Genomic DNA, 12,265 nt, shown 5'->3' on the forward strand with positions numbered 1-12,265 from the left:
GAGAGAGCGCTCAGCCAATCACAGGCTGCCCATTCATTGTATAGGCTTTTTTTTTTCTAGCACTGACAGCTCCCGCCGGCTCCCCCTGCCCGGCTCTATGCCGCCTGTGTCCCCCGCAGCGTCCCCAGCAGCGGGGGACACAGACGCTGTCCCCCACAGCGTCCCCAGCAGCGGGGCACACAGACGCTGTCCCCCGCAGCGGGGGACACAGACGCTGTCCCCCGCAGCGGTGCACACAGACGCTGTCCCCCGCAGCGTCCTCAGCAGCGGGGCACACAGACGCTGTCCCCAGCAGCGGGGGACACAGACGTGTCCCCCGCAGCGTCCCCTGCTCCCACCTCTGTAGCCCCCCCCCCTGCTCCCCGGGTTTTTTACATGTGATAAATCGAGACGATTTATCACATGTAAAAAATGGCACATCAAGTGCCAATCTAATCAAGCTCCCCCGGGGAGCAGCCGGGGAAGCTCAGGGGGAAGTCGGGGGCGACTTGTCCTAAGGACAAGTCGCCCTAGTGTATGGGGGCCTTTAGTGTTCCCCTTAAGTTGGTCACATGGAGTGATATACTGTACTCCCCAATCATGTATGTGATTGCCAGAAGCCACACTGAGATCGGGTGCAGAACACAGTATATACGGATTGCAAGACACTGTTGCTAATATAAGGCCACGATCTTTTACAAATTTACTTTGTTCTGACATTACTAAAATGTACAACAAAAAAATGTACCTGATTTCTCCAAACACAGCACCGGCCTTCAGGGTCACTAGGATTTTTGTATCATCAGGCCCACCTAGAACTTGTACAGCACCCTGCTTGATGATGTACATCTCTCGCCCAATCTCTCCCTGAGTTCAGAAATAAGTAATTTGCATTAGAGTGTTTGTTTGCAAATATGAGTATCCCTGGTCTTGTCACATTACAAGAGTGCTACTGTGTATATGTGTTTTGTACTATAAGAGTAGCCATACAAACTTTTAAAGCATCTTAAATATTTTAAAAGAAGGAAATATGTCATGCTAACTAGGGCAGGGTTTCCCAACCACCATCCTCAAGGCATAGTAAGGATTATCTGTGTTCAGTGCCGGATTGAGGAGATGCAGTGGTAGGGTCCATGAAAAAGGGTGCGGCTATGCTCCAGTGGGGGTGTGGCCAGCCACCACATAGGTTTGGCTGTAAGAGAGTGCATAGGCTGGGGCCCTTGAGATATATATATATATATATATATATATATATATATATATATATATATATATAGTAAATACTGCTAGTGCATGCATGATGATGAACAACATTCACAGTAATGCACGCTAGAAAATACACCATAGTCTTATCAAACATACTGTATATGTACTATGTATCTTTTCAGTGCTCTGTGAGTCTAGAAACTGGTCCCTATAGGAAGAGGTGTGGCCATGGGCAGTGGGGCCCACCAGGGTTTTCCCCTATTTCTCTGTGGGCCAGTCCAATCCTGTCTGTAATAGTGTCCAATATAACTGGAGGTGCTGGATGCTGGTCAATCAGATTTTTTTTTTAAAGCGACAATCATTTACAAGGCATGGTTTTGCATTGTAAATAATTGCCACTTTAAAAAAAAAACATCAGGAGGAATCCCACACCTTCTACTAGAAGGTGCAAAAAAAGTAGAATGTGATTGGTTGCTATGGGCAACATCCCATCTTAAATGAAACTCCCATCTTAGTACATTTACCTTTTAGTGTGCCTGGGGGACAGAGGTTGGGAATCCCTGTACTTGAGCTTAGATTCTTTATTTCATAATATTCTTGCTCTACAAAATGCTTGATCATATTTGCATTGCTCTGCTCAGAGGCACATCTGTGAGACTACTACTTCCCTAGATACAAATTTCTACTCCACCACTACATTGGGCACCAAGAGCCAACATCCAGTTACATGAAGCAGTATACTTCTCATAAATCTAGGCGCATACTTGCACAAAACAAGACTCTCTGCTGGATGCAAAATAAAGCCATCTTTCTCAATGAAAACATAACAGCATATAAACAAGAAGACCACAATGTAATTGCTTGTAAAAAGCCAGTCTCTGGTTTTGCTACAATTTACAAGCTTACAAGTGTACAGGAAGGCCCCATTGCTATTTGGTCTATCTGTCAGATGGACGGGACACATGTCGGTACTGCTTTCCTAGCACGGCGCCCGTCTCATTGATTGTATGCCTTAAGTTTAAGGTACTTAAGGCATACAATCAACGCGATGGACCTGATTTCTTAATCTCATGGATCTTATGCATCCATAAGATGCATGAGATCCATGAGATCCATGAGATAAAGAACCGTGAGCCCCCAATAACCATTGTTAACGCCACCAGCACTATCAACGCCAACCTGAAGCGTGGCGAGCGCAGCGAGTCCGCGAGGGGCGGCGGTACGCGTCCTCCGACCTTTTCATACCCCCACTATCCATGTCGGCGTGGAGTTGATTTTCTATAGTGTGGCGAGCACAGCGAGCCACCGAGCCCGAAGCGTGGCGAGCGCAGCGAGCCCCGCGAGGGGACACGGACTAGTTTACATGTATTCCGCGTCCCCTCGCCACGCTTCGGGCTCGGTGGCTCGCTGCACTCGCCACACTATATAAAATCAACTCCACGCTGACGTGTATAGTGGGGGTATGAAAAGGTCGGAGGACGCGTACCGCCGCCACTCGCCACGCTTCGGGTTGGCATCAATAGTGGGGTGGAGTTAACAATGGGGGGGCCATTTCACCCATGAGGGGGGGGGGGGGTAGCAATTAAAATTGGGGTTTTGGGGGCTTTTTACATTGATTCCAGTGTAAAAATCTCGTTGATCGCGTCGATTGCATCATCTCATGCATCTTACGCCGCACAAACACATAAGATGCATGAGATGCGTGAGATATCAGCCCCACAATACAATCTAGATCGTGGGCGCCGTGCTAGGAAAGCAGTACCCACATGTCATACTTGCCTACTTTTGAAAAAGCAACTCAGGGAGACCATGAAAGGAGCACCAGCATTGCACTGCGGGGGGGGGGGGGGTGTAAATGCCGCAATTGCATCATTTGAACCACAGGGGGTGTTCACGGGAGATTGATGGAAATGTGGGAGGGGGACCCGATTTCCGGGACCCTCCTGGCCATTCCGAGTCTGGTGTGTAATAAACATGACTTATATCCAAATGTAAATGTGCCCCAAAACAGTTAGTAACATACCTCTTAACTTTCGAAATAAGAGAATCGGGACACCTGTGCCAAAGGCGTGCACCCGAAATTTGGGGGCGTGGCCTACAAAAATAGCTTCACTACTGCGCAGCGAAGCCCCCAATTTGCTGCTGTGGGGGCATGGTCAGCGGCTCTGTAAGCAGCATGTTTTCTGTGCAATTTGGAAATTAATCGCTGAAAATTGCCACAGTTTTGGCAAAATTAAATGTTATAATTTTTCTTAAATTGCCTCTGCCTATTAAAGGCCCTTATTCTGGTTGGTGCGTACTTTCCCGTATACTTTCGGATGGCGTTTTTTAGCCGTCTGCGCATGCGTGGGGAACGCTATACGCATGTGTGACGCATGGTCTCCGTACTTGTACTCCCTAATACCGTACAGAAATGTGCACCGCAATCACTCGGGAAATATGGGCGTATTATGGGCGTCATTCGGAATGACACAGGGGCGTATTTTCAAAGTGGGCTAAACTGGGCGGAAACATGGGCGGAAACGGGGGAGTGCACTTATTTTGGTGGGCGTGCATTCGGACAGCACACCGAATGCACGCGAACAAAAAGGGAAGAAATATGCGGTGTCCATAAGCAAGTATTGCTTTACGGACACCACTCGGTCATGCGCTAGGCAAACGGAACGCCTAATCATTACAACCAATGTCAGGTGAACACAATACAATCACCTACTTTACTCATTACTTGTTAATTACACACTTGTCACTGCTTCAATTGGAAACATTGCAGCTTAAATGGACCATTACTAAACACACACATATATGCTGTACTTTTCACACACTTTTACACTGCAAATAATGAACACCACTTCATATTAATAATACTACTACACATGTTACTTCTACATGTATCAATTAAACCACACATTTGGGGGCAACCAAAAAACATTTATTAAAGGAACTTATAGCATAATTTAGAAATTGCAACAAAATGAATGGTAGCATAGCAGGAAGACAATTAAATAATATATAAAAAATCCATGTATTCAACACATACAAAGCCACAGCAGAATCATTAGGAACACATCAGGTGGCTTCACAACAAAAGTATAGCACCAACACTTCAAGTACAGCACACAGTAATGCTAGCCGAAACAGGGCAACAGGGAAACCAAACATGACATTCGAAGCAAGGGCAAATGTGGGTACCCTCGGCACGGAATTGGACACAGGAAGCTGACACACACAGCTCAATGAAAGATTTGGGAAGACATAAGGGTGGAGATTAATGCGGACACAAGTTCATTTGCGGGCACGTTTGCCCCTGGCAGGCTCTTTGCCACGTGCAGCAGCTCTTCTGCCACGGCCACGGCCACGGTCAGATGGTGGCCCAGGTGGAGCACATGCTGGGGAGGGGGTGGATGGTCTTCCCCCTCTGCCAGCAGGGAGTGCTGATGGTGGTAATGCACCAGAAACGGATGACATTAGGACCCTATTGCTGGCAACTAGCTCCACCATAAGATCATTATGGTGGAGGAGGAGTTCATTTTGCCGCAGGGCTTGATCAGACAGCACCTGCAGGCTAGCAGCAATTGACTGCTGGGTGCCAGCCATGGCCTGCTGGGCCTCAGCAATAGCCTACAGGCTCCCAGCGATAGCCTGCTGGCTGCTGATCAAACCCTGCAACACCTCCTCGGTCCTACGCACCCGCTCTGATGCCGACTCTCCCTGCTGCTGAATATTGCCAAGCACATGCCCCCATGTGGCCAATTCAGCCGCGGACATTGCTGCTGCTGCTGCTGCACGGTCCTGCTACTGGGGCCAGGTGGCACAGACTCCTCAACCTCCTCAAGAGATTCTTGACCAAGCGGTGGGGATGCTGGTGAAAGAGAACATTCCAATTACCACACATTCCATGCAAAATTAGAACCAGCTACTTATGGCATGGCAAATAATTACCTTCAAGCAAAGAAGCCATGACTTCCGCTGGGGACTCGCTGTCCATGGTGCTCACCCCCTGGACCTCCTCGACTGCAATGCAGCACTCAGCCATCTCTTCCAGGGGGGTGAGCTGCAGCTTTCCAGGCATGGGGCCAGCCCCAGAGGTGTGGCTGTGTTCCCACTGCTGGGTCAATTTCTTCTTGAGGTTCGTTTTGAAGTCGTGCCACCTGCAATCAAAGTTTACATATTAATACATGTCACTCCTCCTGTTTGCTGTAGCACCCATTGCAATCTGCCACAGATTAAAACATGTGCCTCATGACACCAAGCTTACATTATATTAAATGTTAACACCAACCCTTAGAAGATACACTCACACTCACCCTACACTAACTATCAATTCAATGACATGGCAAACATGTCTGTGCCTCCAAGCAACGTGACCGGCCATTGACCAACTCCATCTAATATCTAATGTAAACATTACTGCTCTTGCACTGCTCAAATGTAACACACATGAACTTGCCTCTTCTTAACGTGCTCCGTCTCACGAACTTGTGGAGCCACTGCATTAATCTCTGCCGTTATGTCCTCCCAGATCTTCCATCTCCTTGTGTGTGTCAACTTGTCCTGAGGACACTCAATCCAATCCCGTGCCCGGGGCACCAGGATGGCAAGCTCCTGTGCTTCGAATGCCATGTTTCTGGTTGTTGGTTCCTCTGTTGCCCTATTTCGGCCACGGCCACGACCACTGGCACCGCCACGACCACTGGCACCGCCACTGCCACCACCACTGCCACTGGCACCGCCACGGCCACGGCCACCTGGCGCTGTACTTGAAGTGCTGGCCAGGCTACTCTGTTGGGAAGCCACCTGCTGTGTTCCCAATGATTCTGCTGAGGCTGAAGATAGGCCAGCTGCAGATTGGCCTGATGTCGATGGCCCATCTGGCTGCTCTTCCCCCAATGGCTGGTCTGGGTTGATGGGGACATAGGTGGTGCTGGAGTCCATGCGTGCAAATAGGTCCTGCCACTCCTGCTCTTCCTCAGATAGAGATGCAGACATGTGTGCAACAACATTGCATTTGTCCAACACACCTTTATATCCTATTTCTGTAATTGGCGTACATCAGCGACACCCTGCGTTCCGTACGGCCGCATTCCGTATGGCAGCGTCAACCGTGCGGCGCATAGGCCACGCCCCTAGCTGCGGAAAATTATTTAAAAAAAACCTGGCAAACTGAGTAAGTCTGATTTAGTAGGTAAATGTAGATTTGTACACCAATGACCAAATAAAACTGAGGTCAGACATGAAATGTATATGTGAATGTACATCTGTACTGTGCACTTGTTTGGTATGTAGTAGAAATGACAATACCCATTCCATATGTAAATCCAGTCCACCACTTAGGCACAAGTAATCAGTGCTAGCATCAAAATCACATGTGAAAGCTCTCCAAATTCAGCCTTGGTGCTAGCTTCTTTTCATTCCACCTCTCTAGTATGGCCCAGTAGAAGGTAAGTGTACACATGGCAGCATGGCCTAATATTGGGAAAAGGTCTGGCACTATTTGCTATGTTTCTGCTGCATAGCTTTCACTATAAAATAGCTGTTTAGTACCTTGTTGAGTTAGGTGTAAGTGGCTAGTGATGCAGACTATTTCACCTGTTGCTTATACCCATGTTTGGTGAATGTCATAGATTATATATAATGGTTTCCCATCTTATTTTACACTGTCTGTTTAGGAGATAGTAAGTAATGGCATGGTCTGCTAAACTATGCAAAGGTACAGCAAGTGTGGGTTTGTGATGCAATGGGTTAGCCGTCTGTTCTGGCGCATACACGCTGTTATTGTAAAAATTAACAATAAAGTTAATACCAAATATCACTCTGATCAACCAATGACAGGACATGATTGCTTGAATTGTGCCATTGCTAAGATGGCGGCCTATGGGAGAGTAGCCCCATTCTCACCAGCGGAGCTGAGGACACTGGTCTCCGTTATGGAGACCAGGCTGGGGCGGGCGGGCCCATTTATCACAAACCGCCAGAAGAGGAATGCCTATGCGGTGGCCCGCCGGCGCATATACGCCCGCACACAGGTGCGGCGGACCATCGCTCAGCTGGAGCGGCGGTGGTCAGACCTGAGGCGTCGGCAGCCGGATTTGCTCCAGCAAATCAGGGGCAGTATTGCTAGATGTGAGTGTTTATACATTAAATGTCCATTTGTACCTGATTGCTTACATGACATTATTTAAGCCAATAAGGTCACCAGCCTGATCATGAGTTAAACATGGCATACAGTATATGTGTGCTACTTCCTGTTTGACACCCTGTAATGGTCATAAAATATTTAATTGTGGAGGATTAATGTTTGTGATGCTTGCAATGGGCCAAATGTCACAGCATACCTGCCATGTTACTGGCTGTGTTTTGTAAAGGGCACTAAGGAGCTGTTTGCCTGTACAATTATCTGTACTTATAACCTTTGCATTTATAGCTTGATAAGGCTTAATACAAATGACCCCTAATTGGCACTTTTTTGTTTTTTTTCCCAAACACAGCACGGGATCGAGCAAGACAGGCCCGGGAGGAGGCAGAGGTGGCCCAGGAGGAGCTTTCAGAACGAAGGGCCGAGGAGGAGCTTCCTGAGGAAGGGATGGCGGAGGAGGTGGCAGAGGAAGTTGAGGAGGAGGGGTGGGCTGTGGAGGCGCTGCCAACAGAGGAGGAGGTGCCACAATAGGAGGCCCCTGAGGAAGAGGAGGAGGTTGAGGCCTGTGAGGTCGTCCAGGCCGCCGAAATTGGTATGTATACATAATGATTAATTTTTCCTTTTGTCATCTACTTTTTGCTATGTAGCACTGGTGATTCAATTGTGTTTTTCAATACTATAAAGTGATAAAACAAACTGGGTAGCAACAGACACACTTAGGGGTTAGATAGGGTGGGCAAACCATCCCTTTCATCCAGGACACATATTAATGATACAGGTTGTGGGGATGGCTTTCAGGTCGATTTTAAGTGTCAATGAACCAGTGTAGTTAATCTGTATCCTGGAAGAAAGGGATGACGTGCTCATGTAAGGGTTACATGTCCCTGCTGCAAGCGTACAATCTGTAGCCTCATATAGGTGAGTAGAGTTTACAGGTAATTAATTTGACAAAACTAGATTCAGTATGGCATAAATGGAGTATGGAGAGGTGTGGCTTAGACTGGAGTAACAAGTGGTCAGTGCCCCTGGGCCCTTCTCTAGCTAACCACCCCCTGCGGTCTGCATGTATGTTTGGCACCATAATTGTGTGTTGATTTTGTCTTAGTAATGATTTTGTGCATGGGAGTGGGTTAGTGCTGCAGCTTCACCTAACTGGCATTATGACAATGATTTATGGAGCAGACCATCATCAGGCAAGCCATGCTTGATTGCACAAATGTACTGAGCATTCCTGAGAGTTGACTAAGTCCCCTGCCACGCTCCATCATATAACAGACACTGAACTTTGTTTGCAGAATTGGGATTGGTGCAGCGCGTGACATGCTTCTCAGAGCTTAGTCATGGGTGGGTTTGGATTCAGAAGGAGCACTATGACTGTGAGGTGTTCTACAGAGTAAAGGGTAGAGGGGAAAAAACAGGCTTTCCATGTAGTATGTATGCATGTATGTATAGATGTATGTGTCATATATATAGTTATATATGTGTCTATATATATATACATATATATATATATATATATATACACACACACCTGTCACGGTGCATGTTTAAAATTTAGGTATGACTATGTTAAATGTATGCATTTTTCCATTTTTATTTTCTCCACAGATGAGCCAGCCCAAGCACAAGAGGGTCTCCGTGGGGCCCTCTTACGTATAAGAGGCCACTTGCGGCAGGTGCTGGTGGAATTAGACCAGCTCGTGGAGGGGGATCTTTAATGTTTTGGGTTGTTTCCGTTACCAACAATAGTTGCAGTGTAAATAAATTGTTTATTACAGTTCGAAGTTGTCTGTGTGTTTATTTAAAATGGGAAAGTATATGTGTAACTTGTTTAAAATCTTTTAAATAAGCAAAATGTAAATACTGTAGATAGATGTATGTTAGGTTCACATGCTGTAAGGGTTAATGTGTGTAATGAATGTAGTAGGAATGTGGTTCAGTCTAGATTAGGATTTAATTGATTGAAATAGATAACAATCCCTTTTTAATGAGGTTGCCTAATTGCCTAAGTGGGTCATGTGATCGCTGTGTGTACTCAGTAAAAAAGTGTTGTATTTTGCGAAAATACTCCGCATCGGTGCGTACGGCCAGCTTCCTGTCCGTTGTAACGCGGTAAGACCGTGTAGAATCTGTACGTGTCCACCGCACACGCAAGGGTTGTATGTCGTCCGTACACACGCCCTGTTCTAAAAGAGTGTGTCCGTCCGAATGCGGAGGACCCGTGGGCGTTTCTACGGCCGATGTCCACACGCCACCGCACAACGTGGCGTGCGGACCGCACCGTAGGAAATCGGGAAAGTACGCACCGATCAGAATAAGGCCCAAAGTGCGGACATACTGGAAGGAAGGAATCAAATAAAATTTGGCCGCTAGATTTAGTATTCATTATATATATGGATATCGGTAAAGTGTCAGACAGAGAAGTTCTTTACAAGAAGAGATAGCAGATTCAAACTATGTATTGCTTTAATAGAATGGCAAATACTAACAAAAACAGAAAGAGAGTGCAAATGTGCTAAGGGAGCAATGTGAGCGCCGAGTAATCAGTAAGGTCAGAAATGCCGCGCCATGTCCACGTGAGTCCTCTAGATGTCAGATAATCATTTTATGCCCTTTCATTTTTCACATAATGATAGAACTGCAGCCGCAGCCTTGACTTGGTAAATTGTGTATACTTATTGTTAGATAATGTATACTGTTAGAATTTCAAAGTGGTTTTCCTCTGTACAGTACATCTAAATCATAGCTGCTATGCTGGCTAAGTGATTATATCTTGTCTCCTAAATGAAGACATTTGCAGTTGGTATTCACGTTGTTTTGAAGGTTCCATCTTTCATTTGTTAGATGCACTTTACAAAGCTGTCACAGCAGAAACAGATGTCCGCATAAAAGCTTTTATTACTCAGTGTTTCCCTTATTTTGTCATTTACTCAATGTTAATAACTTTTCTTATAAAATGTACCTGTCAATTACGCACAGTGGCAGCTGCCAGTCTGTGGGCTTATCCCCAGGATTCATGTGTGCAGTCCATTCATCATTTTACTATCAGTAATTGACATCAATGATACCAGTTTCATTTGTAATATAAGGCAGTCCTGTATACCGCAGGGTTGCCGACTTTAAGATTCTCCTCTCCGGGAGAAGCCCGGAGAGGAGAGTTTCACCAGCCGCTCAGGGGGCGGGGCTTACAAGTGACATCACTAAGCCCCGCCCCCATGCTGGAAAAACAAGGAATTAACAGATTTCCGTGGAGGGGGCGGGGCTAAAATGACGCAATTGTGACGTTTTAGCTCCGCCCCCTCCTCTGAGCCCCGAGGATTGCGGCATTTTAATGCCGCGATCCGGGGGACAGCGGGGGTCCCCCCTGAATCCGGGAGGGTTGCCCACCCTTCCGGGGGGCCGGGAGGGGGTCCCGATTTTCGGGAGACTCCCGGAAATTCCGGGAGGGTCGGCAACCCTGGTATACCGTAGTTGCCTACCTTTCTGCAACCTGGCTGGTACATGGGGTCATGGCCAAGCCGGAAGATGCGCTGTGCAGGGGAGGGTGGGTTGGCCACATGACCCTTCATGTGATGTACATGTTGGTCACATGACCCATCATGTGCCGCCCCTGCTGTACAATGCCATAAAGATATGATGATGTAATTCAGCGCAAATGTGCTTGTGAGTGGCAGCCGAGTGGGCAACCATGGGGGACATTGCAGGGGGTGTCGAATGCTTGGAAACCTTTCCATTGGACCAGGGTGCGGGATCATCTTGCACACTCCCGGGAGGGTAGGCAAGTATGCTGTACACTACCCACCTATAACAAACAATTAAATCCTACAGTGTACTTTGAAAAAAAGGTTGAGGGGCAGGAGCGGGGCTCAAACCTGTATCTTGTCTTGGGCCCTATGAGGTCTAAATGCGTCTCTGCCAGGCATACATACATAACTAGGTCATTGGGTGCACGGAGAACATCTGCATGTCTACCACACACTGGCACCACATAATCCCATTACATAACTCATAGGGAAAAAAATTACTCAAGCTTCTAAAATTGAAGAGGTTTTGTTGCCTACAGCAATCAATAACATTCTATCATTTTCTAGGATGCAATAGAGAAATTATGGACTGTATCTGTCATCACCTCTTTTCATTTTGAAAAACTTAAGTAAATCTGCCCCATATACTTTACGTGTCACCAATCCCAATAGCCTACCATCTGGTCTGACTGCTGCACTGGCCAGAATACAGTCCTCACCAAGCTCATCCGGGTCTGAAACTAAATAAAGGAAATAACAAGGCAGCAGCTTTCCTCACAAGTCTCACAGTTTCTGTCACCACCTCGTCATTGTCATAGACCTGGGGTAGCCAACCCTAGTCCTCGAGAGCTACCAACAGTACATGTTTTGCAGGTCTCCTCACAGAATCACAAGTGAGCTAAATAGCTCCATCTGTGTATCTTTTAAAATGTGTCAGTGATTAATAAGTGCAGCTGTGCAGCAGCTAGGTTGTCTGGAAAATGTGAACTGTTGGTAGCTCTCGAGGGCTAGGGTTGGCTACCACTGTCATAGACACTACTAAGGTGTGATCATTATCATCCATCTTTCACTAATCCGGCCATATATCAGCCACTCCACCAACTCCTTATACACGATCATATACAGTATGAGTGACACTTTCTCTGGGGTTACAGTATATTAGGTTATCAAAAGGTCAACATCTAAAAGGTCGACACTGGAAAAGCTTGATAAAGCAAAATGTTGACATGAAAAAGAATGTCACATGAATAGGTCAACATGAGTTTTTAACTTTTTATGTCAATGTCGACACCTGAGCACGTAGACCCCCTATTAGTGTACCACATCCCCTTGATTGCTTTGCCCGCCATGCTTTGGTCCCGGTTTCTCGCTGTGTTACCGCTGCACATGGTAAACTTTCCTGTTTCCTCTCCCAGTCGGAGGC

At 46.8% G+C, this 12,265-nt stretch overlaps 1 protein-coding gene across 2 annotated transcripts in view; it reads right to left on the reverse strand.

Annotated features, from left to right (window-relative positions):
* CNGB3 (cyclic nucleotide gated channel subunit beta 3) overlaps positions 1-12,265 on the reverse strand; it is a 177,135-nt gene that overhangs the window by 44,571 nt on the left and 120,299 nt on the right. For both annotated transcript variants that reach the window (XM_083187382.1, XM_083187381.1), the window contains one exon: positions 728-846. In XM_083187382.1, coding sequence (XP_083043508.1) covers positions 728-846 — 119 coding nt within the window. The remainder of the gene's footprint in view (positions 1-727; positions 847-12,265) is intronic.

Source organism: Crinia signifera, chromosome 5 (genome assembly GCF_055691185.1).
Source record: "Crinia signifera chromosome 5, ASM5569118v1, whole genome shotgun sequence".
Classification (NCBI taxonomy): domain Eukaryota; kingdom Metazoa; phylum Chordata; class Amphibia; order Anura; family Myobatrachidae; genus Crinia; species Crinia signifera.